General features: G+C 42.9%; 1 protein-coding gene across 4 annotated transcripts in view; it reads right to left on the reverse strand.

Annotated features, from left to right (window-relative positions):
• Positions 1–19,677, reverse strand: part of IL1R1 (interleukin 1 receptor type 1) — a 71,806-nt gene that overhangs the window by 13,178 nt on the left and 38,951 nt on the right. For all 4 annotated transcript variants that reach the window (XM_025463527.2, XM_025463548.2, XM_025463518.3 and 1 more), the window contains 5 exons: positions 7,805–7,871; positions 4,689–4,923; positions 4,393–4,582; positions 3,221–3,389; positions 898–963 (listed from right to left, as the gene is read on the reverse strand). In XM_025463527.2, the coding sequence (XP_025319312.1) occupies positions 898–963; positions 3,221–3,389; positions 4,393–4,582; positions 4,689–4,923; positions 7,805–7,865 (721 nt within the window). In that variant the 5' untranslated portion in view covers positions 7,866–7,871. The remainder of the gene's footprint in view (positions 1–897; positions 964–3,220; positions 3,390–4,392; positions 4,583–4,688; positions 4,924–7,804; positions 7,872–19,677) is intronic.

Consider the following 19,677-nt stretch of genomic DNA (forward strand, 5'->3'; position numbering starts at 1 on the left):
TTTTGGTCCTCCAATAGGAAAATCTGTTTTTATGTTTGGACCAATGGTTTTTAATAGAATTCTCAGTGGAGGCAGAAATGTTCTATATTTGTGCTAATACAGAACTCACTGGCCACATATGGCTATTAAGCCCTTGAGATATGGCTAATGTGACTGAAGAGCTAATTTTTAATTGAACTAATTAATTTACTCAACTTAAATTTACATGTACATAGCCACATACAGCTATTGGCTATTGCATTATATAGTGTAGGTCTGGATGCTTCTAAGATTGTGCCTTTGTTCCTGAAATAAAAAAATTCACTGACTTGATGGTCATTCCAGAAAAATACTTTTCCTTTTTGGTCTGTTATTGTACACTTCTGTCTAAAAGCCTAACTCTGGTCTTAAGAAATCCATTCTGGGGATGCATGGGTTGCTCAGTGGTTGAGTATCTGCCTTTGGCTCAGGCTATGATCCCAGGGTTCTGGGATCGAGTCCCACATCAGGCTCCCTGCAGGGAGCCTGTTTCTCCCTCTGCCTATATCTCTGCCTCTCTATGTGTGTTTCTCATGAATAAATATATAAAATCTTTTTTTAAAAAAAGAAAGAAATCCATCCTGTGCCACTCAGATAAATTACATTTTTCATTTCTAGTTCTGTTGAACTTAGCCTTTGGCTGATGCTTTTATAAGGACCCACAGGAAAGTGAGGGTGGACAAATCAGACATGGTTAGATTTCTGCCATGAGAGGCAGGAAATCCAAAGAAAAATTTTAAGATATAATCTGTGCCACTTGCCCACTAATTATAGATCTATTTGGTAAACGGTTTCGGTTATGTGAAGTAAACGTAGAGTTTATCTTAATCATGAGTTCAAAATAATGATTTCAGCGTATCCTGACTGGAGCCCACTTACCCAAACTTGCTTCCACTGTCTCATTAGCTGGACTCACAATTATAGGCCTCACAGGTTTGTGTTCTTCTGAAAGACAAACATTCGCAGGGCTTCTTAGTCTGTTACAGATCAGAATCTCGACTGGTGACAACTGTTAGCAAAATATACCACATGGCATCTGGCCAGATATTCCCGCAAGTCCCCAAGGCATAGACAGTAGGAGGCAGAAGGTAAGAGTTGTGAAGGAAGGAGACCAACACAGGCGACAGCAAAACCACAAATACATGCTACCCAGCCTGGTGGGCTCTGCTGAGCCTGTCGAATATGGTGCTACAAACACACACCTCACCATGATTCCAGAAACAAGTGCCTCTCTTAAAGCAAATCAGGAAAAACAAATAGCTGTGGAAAGGTACCTCTGTGGATGAAGCATTCACTGGACGAACCATCCAGTGATATACCTGCTTGTATTTAGTAATTGTAGTAATGACCTAAGAGTGGAATGTCCAGCAATTTGGCATAATTTATGAAAATGGGCAGAAAAGTATCAAGGAGTTCCAGAAATTCATTTAAGTTTTATTTACAAGAAGATTGACTTCAAAGGTAGATCTGTGGCCAAGCCTGAGAAATTATGAACTGGAATGCCCAGTATTCCATCAGAGTCAAGAAAGAAAAGAAAGAAAAAAAGAAAAGAAAGAAAAGAAAAAAGAAGAAAGGTAAAGGGAAAAGGAAAAGAAAAAGAAAAAGAAAAAGAAAAAGGAAAAGAAAAAGAAAAAAGTAAGTTCCATCAGAATGGGATACTGTCTCTTTTGTTCCCTAATGTATACCTAGAACAGTGCCAGGTGCATAGTAAATGCTCAATTAATATTTTAAAATTCCTTTATATTTGTTTTACAAAAACAAAATATGTTTTGTTTCCAATGTTCTAATACTCTCTTTTGTGATTAAATATATTATTTCTACAAAAGGGACCAAAAAAGAAGACAGAGAGTATTTAAAACATATTTGACCTATTAAAAAAATTCCCTGGGCAGCCCGGGTGGCTCAGCGCCACCTTCAGCCCAGGGCGTGATCCTGGAGTCCTGGGATCGAGTCCCACATGGCGCTTCCTGCATGGAGCCTGCTTCTCCCACCTGTGTCTCTGCCTCTCTCTCTCTCTCTCTCTCTCTCTCTCTCTTTCATGAATAAATAAATAAATATTTTTTTAAATAAAAATTAAAAAAATTCCCTAGTTCTCTCTAAAATTCTGTCTGCTGCTCTGGTTGCTGTATGTCAAGACAGACCAAGAAGAGGTACCCAATGGTCAGAGAGAAGCTGCTAAAAACTCAGGATGGTAGTGATATAAGGACTGTGGAAAATTATAATTCACTGATGCTTGCAAGACCCAGGCAAGGAGTTAATTTTGATTCAATAAAATTAATGTTTGCAAAATATAAATTATTAGACAATTGAGAAAACATAGCTATACACAGGGTGATCGTATTTTGGGTTTACCTGAGGCAGTCCCCATTTATACCTGTTGTCTCAGGATAGTTACTAATAAGGTCCCCTTTAACTTTTAAAGTTCTAGTTAAAGCAACTCTTCTATTACTGAAAGCTTACAAAATCTAATATTTACAGAAAGGCTGAGCATTTTGCCCATCCCCAGGTAATTTGTAGGAGGGCATTTTCTTATAAAATAGCTTTTAAGGTGAAACATAGTTAATAGAGAACTGAAAGCCTCAGGAATATTTACAAGAATAATTATCATATGTCTATTTCTTTCTTTTCTGTTTTGCACCAGGCACATGATCACAAGCTGAGCATACTTGATCTCTAATCTGTCCAATAACCTCGGAAGGTTGTATCATCTTAGAGGAGGAAACAGGCTTAGAGAAGTAAAGTAACTGAGCTAACATGAAACTAATAAGAGATAGAGTGCACTCTGGGAATGCAACATATTCCAAAGCCCATTAGTGTCCACCCCATCAAGTCAGTGTTCCTTACTGCTAGATACTCAGTCCTCCCAAGTGAAAGTGCTCAAAATTGCTCTTCTTCTTATAGCAGCCACAGGGAACCCCAGAGCTCTCTGGAAGAACCATCGTTAGCCATACCAAAGAAAAAGGCTCTTACTTCAGTTGGAAAACACAGGTCCTAATGTTTGTCTAATCAGCTCTGCATCTGAAGCAAGAATGCAAAACATGCATATAATATTAGCAACAAAAAAGCTAAAGCCATGTGACCTTTGGCAAGTCATCGAGCCCCTCTTGGGTTTGGTTCCTCCCTGAACAATGAAGGTAATATTAGAATCATGGTTTCCAGGCCTTCCCAGATTCAAACTCCTATGATTGGAGTTATGACTTACCTATAGTAGTAAGTTCTATAACCCGGGTAATACGATATTGCTTTCCGGAGTATGTATAAAATGCTCCACAAGTATATTTCCCATTATGCGCCGTAGTCACATTCGCTATGATGAGTCTATCTGTCAGTCCAATAAAGTTTATATTGTCAAGAAGCAGAGGTTTGCAATCCTAGATGGAGGGAGAGGAAAGACATAATTAAAGCCAATTAATGATTTTCCCCAGCCTACCAGGAAAAGAAACTCCATTTTTTCACACTGGCAAATGTTTTATGTGGGTAGTGTGTGTAGGTGGTGTGTTCAGATACAGATATATATATATGTACATATATTCATATAAATCCAAACATATATGAATCAAAATCCTCAGGGGAATTTACAAGAATAATCCTCATACATCTGTTTATTTCTCCTCTATTTTGCACAGACACATGATCACAAGCTCAGTACATACAGGAATATATGACTATGTTTCTTGCGTACAAGTTTTAATACAGCATTTTTTTTGGCAATAGTCACAATTATATTCCCAGGATATTACATTCTTATGCCTATGAGACTTGCACTTTGAAGACAAGTGAAGACAAATTTACTTTGCAAGGAAAACATATTTGAGGGCAGAATGCTAATACCAGTTTCTTAGTAATGCTGTACTTCCTTTCTGCATTGATATTATCTATTTTGTATCTCTTTACCTCTACCAGATGATTCCCCATGTAAGCGCCAAAAAACTGGATATATCAAAGGTACCAAAACATGACGTGCTCCATGGACTGCTAGCCAATCCACTTTTAAGACAATTACAGAAACCACTCAGTTACGTAAGGACCATTTAATGTTTTTAACAAAACCAAAAAATAATATCTTTAATAATAAATAGGGATCTCTCAAAAACTTTAAATTTATAATCAGCCTCATCTTTAAATATCCTTTATTTCTACTATACTTTTTTCGACTTTATCTCATTAAATAAAACTAACAGAAAGTAAGACTTTCCTTAAACTGCAAATTAAATGTACGCCGTCTTACAACCCTAAAAAAAATTCCTGTTAATTTCACCACGCAAAAGAAACAATACATCAAAGTAAAAGTAGTCTGCAGATTCACCTTATTGTCTAAGGCAGAAAGCTATTATTTGCTGCAAAAGTAAAATATCATATTTAATATAAAATTACCTTATGCCACTGTATTTTGGGAAGCTCATTTTTTTCATTTTTAAAAGAATCCATATAAGGACACACAAGTTGTCCATCTGCCGCAACAAGTAGTTTCTGTTTAAATACTGCTTCTGTGTTGTAACACAAGTTAGGTTCATGCTGTACAAACTTAGCAGTTATTTTAATTTTGAGGCAGTCAGTTGAATTCCTAAAATAAATCAAAATAGGTGAATTCAGCATAATTAAAGATGTTTCTATCCTTAACTCTTGCAGGCACACAGAACACGTTTGCAATGCATTAATACCTTTCTTACCTTACGACACAATAGTAATGTCCCGAATCCTCCACCTTAGCAGGAACAAACCACAGTTTATCTTTGTGCTGATGAATCCTAGAGTCTACTTCCATAGATATAGGTGTCTTACTGTCATTTTTATACCAAATTATAGTGCCTTTCTCTTCATTTGGGTTTAAAAAACATGCACGGACATCAATTTCAAATGCAGATGAAACTAAAATTACTGGTTCTTCACGTTCCTCACATGTATCTTTAAAAGGAAAAAAGAGAAAGAAGCAACTTCTGTGAAAAATTAATGTAATATCGACATATAAACACAGCAATTATAAAATACATCAATTCATATTATGTATGAGTTTTAACAGCTTTATGATTAAAAGCATCCCTTTGGAAGTCTGAAAGATTTATATTCAATTCCAGTCCCGTCACTCACTATCTGTGTGCCCTTGGGAAAGTTACTTAACCTTTCTATCCCCTCTTTACTCATCTATAAATTGGTGCTAATGTAGCAGGAGAGAAATCTGCTTCAGTACAAAATGGACTGGATTTGCTCTCCCTCCTGAACAACTAAAAAAAGAAAAAATGGACCAAGTACATGAAACAATATTCAAGACATTGAACATCAAAGAACAAAGAACAGAAATACCAGAAAGATGGAAAACAAAGTAGGTGAGCCCTACAATTTTCCCAAATTATTGTCCAGAGAAAGATTCTAGATCATGACATTACAAGGAGGAAACACAGGCAAAGCCCAGTCTTCTCTCTGAATGGAGAAGATAGAGCTGGAAATCCAGGTAAATCACAAGTTTGCAGGTCAGAGTACCAAAGGGATTAGAGCGGTATAGATATATATAGAGAGAGTTTTAGAGATCTATACAGTCTCCCTCAAGGTTTCAGCTGAGTACCAATTAGTATAAGCACATAAGAAAACTACCCCAAGTCAAAGTGAGAATTGCCAAAAGGATTAGAGTGACTATCTGCTGGAGCACATACTGCTGTTCTCAACAGCTAGAATGGAAAACTTATTAATCATGGGACATCAGGAAGAGTACTCAGAGGGTTTTGACCAGCTATTTAGGCCTACAGTAAACCTTTTTCTGACTAATTAAGCTTTAAAGCAAAACCGGAAAGGATCAACTATTTCCAAGTAACAACCCTGTAGCAGAGCAGTTCAAGAACATTTTTAGTAATACAAAAATATCCAGCACCCAAACTGGTAAAATCTTCAATGCCTAGCATTCAATCAAAAATTACTAAGTATGCAAAGAAGCAGGACAATACAATCAATAAGAAGAAAATAATCAGGGCGCCTGGGTAGCCTAGTCAGTGAAGCATCTGTCTTTGGCTCTGGTCATGATCTCAGGGCCCTGGGATTGAGCCCTGAGTCAGGCTCCCTGCTCAGGGGAGTCTGCTTCTCTGTCTCTCTATGTCCCTCCTCCAACTCATGCTCATGCTCTCTCTCTCTCTCAAATAAATAAAATCTTAAAAAAAAAAGAAGAAGAAAAAAAATCAAAGCAGACCCAGAAATGACACAGATGATAGAATAGATTGAAAAAGTAAAATAGTTATTACTATGTTCAAATACTATATCAAGCATGATGAGTAGAGATATAAAAGATTTTTTTAAATTTCTAATGATGAAAACTATAATGTTGACTTAAAAAATACATTGGATATGATTAATGGCAGATTTGACACAGTAGAAAAAAGATTAGTGAACTTCAAGGCATAGCATTATTAAATCTCTTTAAAGATAACTGAAAAAAAAAAAGATAACTGAATGTTAAAGCAAAAATTTTAAAAGTATTGTGAGATTTATAACATATGGAAAAGTAAGATGTATAGGAACAACTGGACAAAGTTCAAGAAGGGAGAAGTGGATTTATATTAAGTTTTTTATGGCATATGTGAAATAGCATAGTATTACCTGAAAGTAGACAGAGGCAAGTTAAAAATGGATATCATAAGCCTGAGGGCAGTAATTTTTTAAAAAGACAAGTTATTAGTATAAGCCAGACAAAACAGATAAAGTGAATTATGACATACGAATGGCAAAAAAAAAAAAAGCACATGACAAGAAGTTCATTATAACTAACGAGAAAATGGAAGTTAAAACTACAAACAGGGCAGCCTGGGTGGCTCAGCAGTTTAGCGCCGCCTTCAGCCCAGGGCATGATCCTGGGGACCCAGGATTGAGTCCCATATCGGGCTTCCTGCATGGAGCCTGCTTCTCCCTCTGCCTGTGTCTCTGCCTCTCTCTCTGTATCTCTCATGAATAAATAAATAAAATCTTTAAAAAAAAAATAAAACTACAAACAGATATTATTCCTTTCAGTATTAAAATTTAAAAGGTTGGCAATATCAGGTGTTGGTGACATACTGAACTTTCATTTACTGCTGGTGAGGGTATAAAATAGTATAACCACTCAGAAGACATTTTAGTAAGTTCTCAAAAAGTTTAATACAAGCCAACCATATAACACAGCCATTCCCCTCCTAGGTATTAACTTAAGAAAAATGAAAATATATGTCCATTCAAAGACCTGAACACTAACTGAATAGCCAAGAACTAGAAATTTCTGAAATTTCCATTAAATGTGAATGGATAAATATATGGTGATATACCCCTATGACAGAAAATTACCACGTAATAAAATAGTAATAATTTATACAATATGAATAGATCTCAAAAATAATTATGATGACTGAAAGAAGCCAGACTAAAAAAAACAAAACAAAACAAACAAAACTGTCTCTTGACGGTTCTCAGCTGTGGGTTCATAATGACTACATTTAACACCTCTTCTGAATGAAAGTCAGGATCTCCCATCACACTCTTCAGTCAGGAACAAAGTCAGAGGAGGCCCGGCCTTGACATTGGAGGCCTGGATTTTATTTAGCTCCTGCTCTGACACTAGCTACATGAACATGAGTTCTTAGCCTCACTGGGCCTCAGTTCCCCAATCTGTAAATAAGATAATGTACAATACAGTTCTGTGACCAGGGCTCTCTGTTCTGGGATTCAACAGACACAGGTGAGAAAAAAATGACTCTGTCAGGGAAGGTACTTCGTGTATTTTAAACAAAAGAGTTTTTCAGCAAACAAGAACATGAGGAAATGCTTAACTTACCGGCTTCCAGAGAAGAAATGAGTATAGCTATGAAACAAACAAGCCTGAGTAACTCTTTCATATTCTCCTGGAAAAGAGAGGAATGGACATGAAACAAAAATGAAAATGTTACTACTTCAGAAAAATCTCTAAAACCATATACACTAACTCCCACCTGCCTCTACCCTCACCCCCAAGTCACAATGATGGGTTAGTCTCCGTACGTCAATATGATCATGTTTCTGGTCAGAACTGGGGACAAGTTCAAACAATTTAAGATTAACAAAACTTTTTTTTTAAGATTTTATTTATTTATTCATGAGAGACACAGAGAGAGGAAGAGAGACACAGGCAGAGGGAGAAGCAGGCTCCATGCAGGGAGCCGGATGTGGGACTTGATTCTGGGACCCCAGGATCATGCCCTGGGCCGAAGGCAAGCACCAAACTGCTGAGCCACCCAGGGATCCCCAAGATTAACAAAGCTTCTATCATCTGTCCCAATATTCATTTCCAATCTTGTTTCCCATTCAAATTTCCCCCAAATCTAATCTACACTATATCCAAATTATCTAAACCAGCTTGCCTCTAACTTGTGTGGATTTATTCTCCAGCTGGAATGCACCCCACTGCTAAGACCCACTTACAAAAAGTCTTTCCATACTTCTAGGTGCAGCTCAAAGATCATACCTTCATTTTATAAGGTAGACAAACTAAATTGTTTGTACCAAATAATTGACAGCTACCTAGAAACACAACAAAGAAGACTAAAAAAAATAATAACAATATATAGAAATTGAATGGTTTTTCCCCCTCTCTGAGGCTTTTTATCTAACATTTCTACAGTGAGCCTGTACTCATCTTATCAAAGAGAACAATCAAAAACAAAGCCTCTCAGCTCCTGAGTGGTTTAGAAGGCCACATCAACATAGCATCAGCCTCAAAAGCTATCAGTCAGCGATAGGGCTATAGATTAAATTGAGGTCCTGGGGGATCTCTGGGTGGCCCAGCGGTTTGGCGCCTGCCTTTGGCCCAGGGCGTGATCCTGGAGACCCAGGATCGAATCCCACATCAGGCTCCCGGTGCATGGAGCCTGTTTCTCCCTCTGCCTGTGTCTCTGCCTCTCTCTCTCTCTGTGACTATCATAAATAAATAAAAATTTAAAAAAAATAACTAGTTACTTTAAAAAATAAATAAATAAATAAATAAATAAATAAATAAATAAATAAATTGAGGTCCTGGTAATTATGACCAACTGCATAACACTTTGCCCACATACATGGCAGGGGATGTAACCAGATTAGGTACTTGACTGATGCTAGAAGGAAAACGTGCCCATTTCGTATCGATAAAACAATGGCACTAAAATAATATCAATTATTGATGAGAAAAAGAAAAAAAAAATCTCAATTTTGCCTACCCTTCTAAACTGCTCAATCACAAATGAAGTTAAGTTTCAACACAGCCTCATTTTCCTTTGGCAAGTTTCTCGTGAGTGCTCCTGAACAGGGCCCTGACCATGACACGTTGTAAGTTCTGGACTCATACCCCCGGTGACCTTCTGCACAAATTGAGGACCTGTGAATCCCTCCTATTCAGTAGACCCCCAACTAAACTCATCTTCTCCCCACCTCCATGACAGGCACAGCATTGCCCCACCCCAGCCACACACACACACACCCCCACACACAAAACAGGAGACCCAGGTTAAGGACCCTGACGCAGCCGCCCCCAGAGCTCCTCTCTTACTCACCCTAGCCAGCATGTGTCAAGTGGCCCGGTTCACTCACACACTGCTGACCCCTCCGGCTCAAGCAATCACCAGCTCTGCCTGGATTAATTATGGCAACAGGCCCCTCACTGGTCTCTTTGCCTGTGGACATACTACTTCCCTCCCATCCAGAGTCTACAGACTCACATTTACCAAATGATCTTTTCAAAACACCTCCACTAGCTCCCCAGCAAATTTCTTAGCCAGAGCATACAGGTTCTATGTACGGAGGCTCTGACTTACTTTGCCAGACTCAAGGCCCTGCCCCGCTGTCCCTCACCCAAGTCTGCAGTCACACTCCCCTTGCCCTGTTCTCCACCTCAGAGCCTCTGCCTTCACTGGTCCCCCTCCCTTCACCTGGCCACCTCCCTTATCTATCAGGTCTCAGCCCCATCACTGTCCTCCCACCCAGACCCGTGGCCCAGCCAGGCCCTCCTCCTAGCCCCTGGAATGTCTCACTGCAGTTATCCCAGGCCAGGAAGCGTCGTGAGGGCAGGCACCGTGACAAGCCTGTCACTGCCACACATGCCACTGCACCTGGAACCAAGCCCATGGGACGACAAATTAACCAAAGAAATGGCTATGCTCTCTAACCCAATCTCGGGGCAATGTCCAGACTAAACAATGTAGTTTCATGTTTTAAAATCACCTGCCCTTTAATTTTTTTTTTTTGCCCTTTAATTTTTATAGGACATAAAACCTGTTTATATTATCTGTAGCCATAAGTCCATTACAAGCACAAGACATATTTTACTAAGACATCACTAATTCAGACTCTAATGGCGTGCAATCATTTGAGTATTAGCTGTAAAATGTTATAGTTAAGAAGTGGTATTAAAACACATAAAAGATGTCACAATGGGCTTTTTACATAAAGACAGAAAAGAGGAAAAAAAAAGACCTTCGAAGCATGGCAGACATCCCCTTTTATAGTTTCTTCGGTTTGCCCCACGCATGAGGATGAGATCCTTAAGCCTGGCTCAAGCCTTGAAGCCTACCTCAGCAGTAAGACCACATTCCTTAAATATCGTGTAACTCTGACATTTTATTCACATCAATTGGCCTTCTCCTAGGTTCACCCACATTAATTGCATTATTATCACATTTACTTCTAACCTATATTTAGAATATTAAAAAAGTCTAGCAACCTGGCTTACTAGCTCTTTCTGTGACTGTGTGGATGTGTATTTCAAGGCTCCACGAGAGAGAGAGAGGCAGAAAATAAAGGGTTAAAATATTTCCTGATGGCCAGTTCCAGGCCAATCAACTGCTCATGTTAGTTTATCTAAAACAACATAAAGACACCAGGAAACTAACTGAACAGTGCCAGCTGTTCGTTCCTTCAATCACAAGATCGGACTTGTTTGATTACTAAGCATGGGAGAAGAAAAGGAAGGTGCCAGGGTGAGTTTTATACAGATGATATCTGAAGATGTAATTCTGAAGTAATTGTAGGGAAATGCTGATTCGTTACGAGTCCAAGGCTAATGGCCTGCCGCTGCCGGGCAGTGTGATGTTCGACACAACACCTCCCTGGGCCTCAGTTTCCTCATATGTACAGTGGACAAGGAGTCAGATGATCACTGAGCAATTCCCACTCTGATAGTCTATAAAAAACACAAAAGCCAAGCGCCATGGGTACAGGTTTTATTCCACCTCCCCCCGAACTGCTCTTAGAAAAAGCGGGGGAGAGAGTGGCTCCTTCCTCTCAACAGGGGACCTTCTGAATCTGTTATCAGTTCCCAGGACCTTAGGGCAGGAGATGGGGTCATATGTCCAAGGAAGGACAATGGGAAGGAAGGAGGTAAAGATACATATACCCAAGATCAAACTAGCCACACTCCTGACAAAAACAAACACAAGTCCCACTAGGCACCCCAAACAACACAGAAATTCCAAGGATGATGCCAAACCTGACTAGACTTGTACTGCCAGTAGTTGAAAGGGTGGCCAAGTAAGGAGGTCTCTCAAGAGCATCAGTGTGCTGCCGTATGCCAGGAAGAGTGCTAGTGCCAGAGACAATAATAATAATGACATAAAATAAGGAAATAAGAAGCCACTCTTCAAGATGGCCACAATTTAGGCATAAGCCACATGTGATCACAGATGTATCCCACACACCCCATCACTGGCACACTGGATCAAAGCTCAGCCTCCTTAATTTTAGTTCCGCATTTGACAAGATAGGGATGATGCCAGCAGTATCTGTCACAGACAGCTATTGAGGATGAAATGAGTTGTCACATGTGAGGGTGTAGGACATTGGCAGGTGGTCACACTCAAATGTTAGCGATTATAAATCACCCCTGGTGCTGATGACAAATACAAGTTTTGGTGAAATGTTTTCAGCTACCCATTCATCTCTTTATTCATTCACTGCTGAACTCAACAAATGTATATTGGATATCTACCACATGCCTGCATCCACACTTGGCCCTGGGAGCAAACAGGAATGACGACCCTGAGTCTGGCTCAAGCAGGTCATTAGCCAGCAGGGAAAGCAGAAACATCCACAGAATTAAACAGTGATACAGGGGTGGCTATGGGGAGAGGAATGCCCAGGGCCCTAAGTCAGCCTGGAGGAGGACTCCTGGATGAGGTATTACCTCAACCTCATGAGGTGGTGGGGAGCACTTGGGGGAGACCACTCCCCTCCAGTTCTGGAGCATAAACCAAAGATGGGAAGCCAAGAAGCAAAGCTGGGGAGGCTGACAGTGCCCAGATCACAGAGCCTGGCTCTGGAGTTAGGACTGCAATTTGTTTTTGTTTTTGTTTTTGTTTTAGATTTTTTATGTACTTATTCATGAGAGACACAGAGAGAGAGGTAGAGATGCAGGCAGAGGGAGAACCAGGCTCCATGCAGGGAACCTGACATGGGACTCGATCCCGGGTCTCCAGGATCAGGCCCTGGGCTGAAGGCGGTGCTAAACCGCTGAGCCACCCGGGGCTGCCCTAGGACTGCCAATTTGTAGGTAGCCAAAAAAGAAAATCACTTACAGGTGTGAAGCCATAGGGTGGTGTACAATCAGATTCCATTTTTTATAGAAATCTTGGCACCCATGTGGAATATAAATCAGAGACAAGAGGGTAGGCAGGGAGAACAGGTTGCCGTGAAAGGGTGTCGAGATGAGGGAAGATGGGACCATGAGCCAGCCTACAGTAAGAGACAGACAAGAAAAGGGGCGTATCTGAGACTCACTCAGAGACCAGCGAGAGGAGGGATGACAGAGGGGGTCTAGGATGCACCAGCCCCGATTCATTCAGGTGGGGACCAGTGAGAGCCAGGCCAGGTAAGGACAGGTTCCAGAACCACAGGCAGCCCAAGGAGATGCCCTGGGTCTGCTGGGGCTAGCTAGCAGGGCTGCCAAATATCAAATCCAAGTGTCAGCTGATAGCTGAGTGATGCAGACACTGGAATGTGCTGGAACTGGACAGCACACAGTGCAATGACAGCCATCATCACAGAGGTCACAAACCATAGTAGTAGGTTAGTGACCCCGGGAAAGTGGGTGTGCTGTGGGTCACAGACCTCTTCAGAAATCAGATAAAACCATGGAGCTAGCCCAGAGGAAACTGTATGGACAAACAGAATGTTCTGTACACAACGAGAGATATGCCAGGATCACCTGAAGCTGAGGTTGGAGACTCCACCTATCTGTGAGAAAAGGCCGGCAGGCCCGAGCTGGGGAAGTAGCCCTGTTAGGTTGAAGATGGCCCTTTCTTGTGTGAAGCAGTCCTGCTTCGCAGGATGGAGTCTGCATCTTCAAGGGGACAAGTCCACCTGAGGAAGGAAGTGCACCTGACGGTGTGAGCTGCAATGAAGAAGCTTAAAGTCACTGATCACTGTGCAGACCTCAAAAGGTATCCAAAAAAACCCAAAACAAGCTGACAAAAAGGAGTCACACTTTTAAAGATCAACATGTTCTACTGTCCTCTGAGGCTCAGAAAATCGAGTCACGGGGGTGAGGACTACCAAGAGGTTGATAATCACCATCTCTTTTGGAATAAACACACACGACCCATCACATCCCACTGGGCCCAGGGATGCAGAAAGGCTGAATCGCCTATGGGCAGCTCACCACTTTATGCACTTGGAGAACAGAGCTCAGAGCTCAGAGAGAAACAGATGCCAGGAAAAAATGAACAGGCCCTTTTTAAGAACAGGTCCACTGTGAGTCCTCAGGCTTCCTTATACCACACTTATCAATACACCGGCCTTCCCAGTTACAGAATTGGAAACTTCCAAAAAGCTGAGCTGTGACTGCCCTACCTGTCATGTCCTGCAGACATTCCACCATTCATTCCCTGGTTTTACAGTTTACTTTTAATATTTTGGAGCCTCTGGTTTTTTCCAGGTCTGATTCATTTCCTTGGGTCTTTGAAATGCTGGTAAGGCTGAAGCATAACGCCTTTTAATGTCCAATCAATAAAACAGCCTAAGACAACACCAACACTCTGCTTAGATTAAATGGATTAATTACCACCTGATTGTTCATGTTAGATTGATGGGAAGGTACACAGCATAACATGAGGGGGTCAGAGACACAGTGGCTTATCTACAGGAATCATAACACAAAGTCAAAGACTCCCTGATGTTCCGGGGTTCCTGGCCCCTGTCCTAGGCACAGCGCCCTCCCCACCTCCATTAGCATGGCTGAGGAAGGAGTGCAGCCTGGGGGTGGGAAGGTATAGGGGATGGCAGAGAAATTAAGAGGGGGGGGGATGGGGGAAGGATGACACGAAATGAAATTACTTGGAAAGTCCAGGAAACGCTTTGCAGAGTTGACTTCCCAAGCCCCCTAAACCACTTCATTTTCTCTATTCCTCTTTGCCCCAGAAAGTTTTTAAAAGAATTTTTATATTCACTGTCTCTTCTTCCTGTCCTCTGTTACTTGAGTCACGGGTTCTTCTCCTTGCCCAACTGCAAGCGCTCTGCCATTCTGCCTCCATGGTGCCTCCATGGTGCTTCCCGGGGCCATCACTTGGTTCTTCCATCTGAGTCAGCCTGCTTCTTCTGGGACTTCTGACTAGCTGTGAGCGGATTCTGATCAGAGGCCTCTCCCGGGGTGCCTGGAGACACCCTCTTCCTCCAGAGCCAGGAGCATCAAGTCACATAGGTTCTCCCTGGCACAGGGCCCCTTGCCTCAGACCTCTGGCTCTGAGACTCAGGGTTCGGGCAGTGGCTGTGGCTCTCCTAGTTGCTGGTCTTCTCTACTTGGGCCAGAAGAGAAAGATACAGAGAAGATCCTCTCCCTCTCCCATGCTCCAGTGAAGAGGGCCCCAACCTACTCATTGTGCATGTGGTAAGAGCTCAGGAAGGAAGGGAGGGAAGGGGGATTCATCTCTCCAACATCTTCACATCAGACAACACATGGACAAAAATCTGGCTTCGAATCCAGAGAGGAGGAAAGGATGGAATACGGGTACTGAGTGTGAGTCAGAGAAGAGAAATGCAAGGGCAACCATTATGAGGCTGGGAAGCACATTGGAAAAGGAAGATTACTACTTCAGGGGTTTCACAAGGGTGCACAGCCAGGAAGCCAGGGAGGACACTGAGGGAGAACAGAAGGAGGGAGAGCAGACGCTGGGAGCGACTCTCCCTGGCAGGGACACTGGCTAAGCTAAGTCAACCTCCCTTGTTCGGAGGCAACTGAGCAAAACCTGCTGTGATTTTTGAAAGTGGTTTCTGAGTAAAATTCAAAATATTTTTAGAAAGTATTAACAATCAAAAATGTCACAGATTTGGATGAATTTCCCCGCATAAAATAAAAGGATTAAGGAAGGGGAGAGGACCAATGCTCTCAGCAAATTAGCAAGCCCTAACACACTGCTCCTTTCCCACCCTGAGGTGCGGTGATGTCTGTTTTACATATGAAATTTCCCGCCCTGCCTACCATCTCCTCCATAGCAGATTCCAGCCCTTGTGTAGAGGCTTGGCGGCAGCGCCTTGAGGTATTGATGCCCAGTGAGGGCAGTCAGCCAGGGTCTGGCATGACAGGCGGCCTCGACTGGTCACCCCTGCCCCTTGTCCCTAGAGGCCTGGTCCACTCACTGCCGTGCTCTGGGGTGTGGAGACAGGAAGCACAGCTTTCTATGACAATCACATGAAAAGAGCTGGCCAATGTGAACTTCCTGAGTACAGTTCCCCTTGCTTTTCAGTGATTACAACACATCTGGAAACCAGTACATCACACCATGACTCTGTGGCACATGGAGAACCCTGCGAAGCTACTTGTCTGTTGAAAATAAAATGGAAATGCGAATGGGAGGCGTACAGCAATGTCCTACTAGACCTGGGATGACCTACTTCGACATGTACTAAATTACAGAAGCAGAGGTGAAGTCTAAGAATGAACAGTGAACACACAGGCCTCCAACAGAAGCCGCTTCCAGGAAGGGCTAGCTTCATCTGCTAGCTGTCCTGTCAGTCTGCAAGGAAGTCTATGCCCGGTGCAGACACAGGAAAAGTGACAGCTGGGGGGTGGGGGAGAGGGCTGCAGAGGGACAGTCACCAGAACCCATGTGGCTTCCACAAGGCCCAGGGCCCCAGGGAAGAGGGAAGAGGTGTTTATGCCCACTTTGTGGCCACACAGCATCTATTAACGCCTTCTTATTCTTGAAGAATTTCCTACAACCTTGAGGAATTTCCTTCTGATTCCTGAGGAATTCCCCCACATTGTGCAGCTTGCCTTCCAGGACAGCAGCCAGGCACAGGACAGAGGTGGCACGCATCAGACACACCCCACACATCAGGCACTGTCCCATACAGCATCTGCATGGAGCAGCCCCTGGCATGGCCCGTGCTCTTTCCGTCGACATTAATCTCCAAGCTGGACTCCCTGGATTGCCCCTGGCTTGGCCACACATCATGAGGGGCCCTGGGCACACATGCAGGCAGACAGCCCAGCCCACACATCCAAGGCTGAAGTCTGTCCTCCCCCCACCTGCACAGCCAGGGCCAGTCGGACCAGGGAGGCACACTGGCTGTGGCATTCATAGGGGCATGGCCTAAGAAAGAGGCCTGTATATGCTTTGCCCAGGCTGTTAGGCCAACGAATTTCGGGGACCCTAGGTACCTGGATCGTGGCCATGCTGATGGGCACAGGTCCCACGCAGGCACATCCCTTTAGCCCTACAGACTCCTGGCCGTGCTGAGGCATGCAACTGGCCAGGAGGCAGAGCAGAACCCTCCAAAGTACAGGGCCTGGACAGGACCTCTCTTGCCTGGCTCTAAGGGAAGTCCTGCAGCAGCCAAACTTGTAGAAACCCAAGAAGAAAGAGAACACAGCAGCAGAAGCCACCTCTTCCACCTTCCAGGGACTTGACGGGACTCACATCCGAAATTTAAACAGAAATCCTAATGGTACTTTCCACATCTCCATCTAATACCAGCTCACTCTTCACACTTACAAATATATACACAACATTGTTTAATACGACTTCTCATCCCGAACATTATTCAACATGTATGTAAGTGTATATTTGACACAGCAGAGAAATATTCAGAGAATCTGGCTCCAACTACTTGACTATAACTGAGAAGGGACTGTGGATAGTCCCTGGAAGAAGCAAAGACTAACGCAGGCTCCTCAGCTCATGAATCGTCACAACCTCCTTGTTCTACCGAGAACCACCGTGAACACGTAGGGGGAACGGGGCATGGCATTAAAATCAAGCCTGGAATTATGATCTTCACCTCTTATAAGGACTCAAACAGCAACTAAACAGTCTCCAATGCTGTTAAGACCAAAAATGTTAGTTTTAAAGACAAGGCATAAAGGAACTTACTCATAAAGCCATAGAACCACATGCTTGTAGAAAATACTTTAGAATTCTGGACTTACCACGAGTCCCAGTTTCTTAATCTAGAATCTGCAAATCCCCAGAAGCTGTAGCCAGCGAAGGAACTCAGAGTCCAACTTTCTGGTGTACTGATTTGACTCAAGGATTTTTCTGGGTGGAGTTATCTTTATATTAGAGAAAACGCAGCTATATTACAAAATGGAAAGAAAAATCTCCAAGATGTAAAACATGAGTCATCAAAGAAATAGCTCTTCAGGTGAGCCACTCTGGAGTGCTAGATGGAGCATTTTACTCTTCATTTCTCAAGAGGAGTCCTTTGGTGGTAAAATCTGAGAGGCACTGCCTTACATAAGCACCCACAACCATCTCTATCCGGTCCCGCGCATGGGAAACGGAACCATGAGGGCCACCCAAAGTCACACCTACAAAGGACACAAAAGAGCGATCTAACCCTAACATTACTGAGCAGAGCCCCTAGGATGGTTCCACACTTGAGACAGGGAAGGCAGAACAAGGACGTGGCACAGTCTGGGGTTGACCACGGTATGATACGACTGTTTCTGTTCTACAGAGATGAGCGACGGACACCCCACCACACTTCGACATCCTACAACCCAACTGTGTGTTCAGCGTGGCTATGCCTGATTTTCCCCCAGAGAAAAAGTTATCCAAAACCATGAGTAACCAAAACCACTCCTTCGACAGAGGCAGTAGAAACACTCATCATCTCAGAAAGCCTGAGAAACACTGAAATTTTTGCAATTTTCCTATCAGATGATCCAAAAGCCTGCCTCATAGCAGATTCATCTGGTTTATTTACTCACACAAATGAGGCAAGGGAAATTTTTTAACCATCAAAGCCTATCGTGCACAGGGATTTGAAGATAAAGTAAAAATAGCCCCAGAGGTTTCAGGTGTCGCTATGCAGTCTAAGTTGTTCAGCTATGACAAGGCACAAAGCCACCAGATCGGTGGTTTCATGTGAATTTTCACAGCAGAGAGAAAAATAAGGCACAGAGGGTCAGGATTACCATCACCAGAGGGCCACAAACATGAATGGGCTCGATGGTTGGATTGGATTTTAACACAGTGTCTGTTTTTCCACAACGAACTTGGGACTAGATCTTCTCTAATAAGAATTTTTCTGTCCTCACTCCTCTGAGGTTTCTGTTTTTTTTTTAACCGAGCTATAATACGCATACAGTGCCACACACAGTAAAACCTAAGTGTATAATTCCATTTACTGTGACAACTGAATCCACCAGGAAGACCCCATCGAGACATGGATCATTTCTATCCTTCTCTAAAATTCCTATGTGTCCCTTACTAGCCACCCTTGACTGCACATGGCCCCACCATTCTGGTTTCTATCATCACCAACACAACCCTTTAACAGTTAACATGAGCGCACACGGACGGCTGGCTTACACCCCATCAGTGCCCTGCTATGCCAGCGCCCACTTGGCATTATGACCAAGTGATATGGGGAATGCACTGGTTCTCAAAGGGGTCAGTCTGGCTGCTAAGGGAGCACTTGTGAAAGTATGGAGAAGGGGATACTTTGGATGATCAAAATGAAGCATTTGGTGGTAGACTGACTTTCGGTACAATGCAAAGCAGTTCTGCAAAGTAAAGACTGTGCATGACTTCCAAGCCTCCATGCCCTTTATCACTGGGGAGCCTAGCGCCTAACTCTATCCTACGCTTACATAAAACATATATACTGGCACACTTTTCATATATACTGGATTTTCCAGGAATGTGATTACTGTGAAAACAGACAAGACTACCTTTGACTACCATTTGGACCTTAGACCATGAGCAAAAGTCACTCATCACTCAGTGGTACTTGGATCCCCACCAAGATGCCTCTGTTCCAGACCACACTTGGAGCCATTCCCTGTGACCCTACATTCTAGTCTATATAGCACATTTAGCAGCCACACTGGGTTCCAGTTTAGCTCTGCCTAAGCATCCATCCACACTGTGATTCTTTACTACATCGAGCTAGTATACTGATTAGTTGGAAATTACGTTGCAGGTAAGTTTCATTATATCATTTTAGAATTGCAAGTATTTGCATTAAAGGGGGTAAGGGGTTCTGAATGAGCTGACAAGCACTGATCTAAGTGACAGCATGTAACTCTTGATTTAACTCAGGGTCAGCAGTCATGGGCTGTATCTGCTGGGGTCCTTACCTTCTCTGGTTTGGGAAGCCATATGTGCAGAACTTGGGGTGCACAGGCCACCTCCCCCCACCTCCTACTAGCACCCTAAGTCCAGCTGAAACTCCGTTACCCGACTGCACTTGCAATGGGGAATC

The sequence above is a fragment of the Canis lupus genome, chromosome 10, assembly GCF_003254725.2.
Source record: "Canis lupus dingo isolate Sandy chromosome 10, ASM325472v2, whole genome shotgun sequence".
Lineage (NCBI taxonomy): Eukaryota > Metazoa > Chordata > Mammalia > Carnivora > Canidae > Canis > Canis lupus.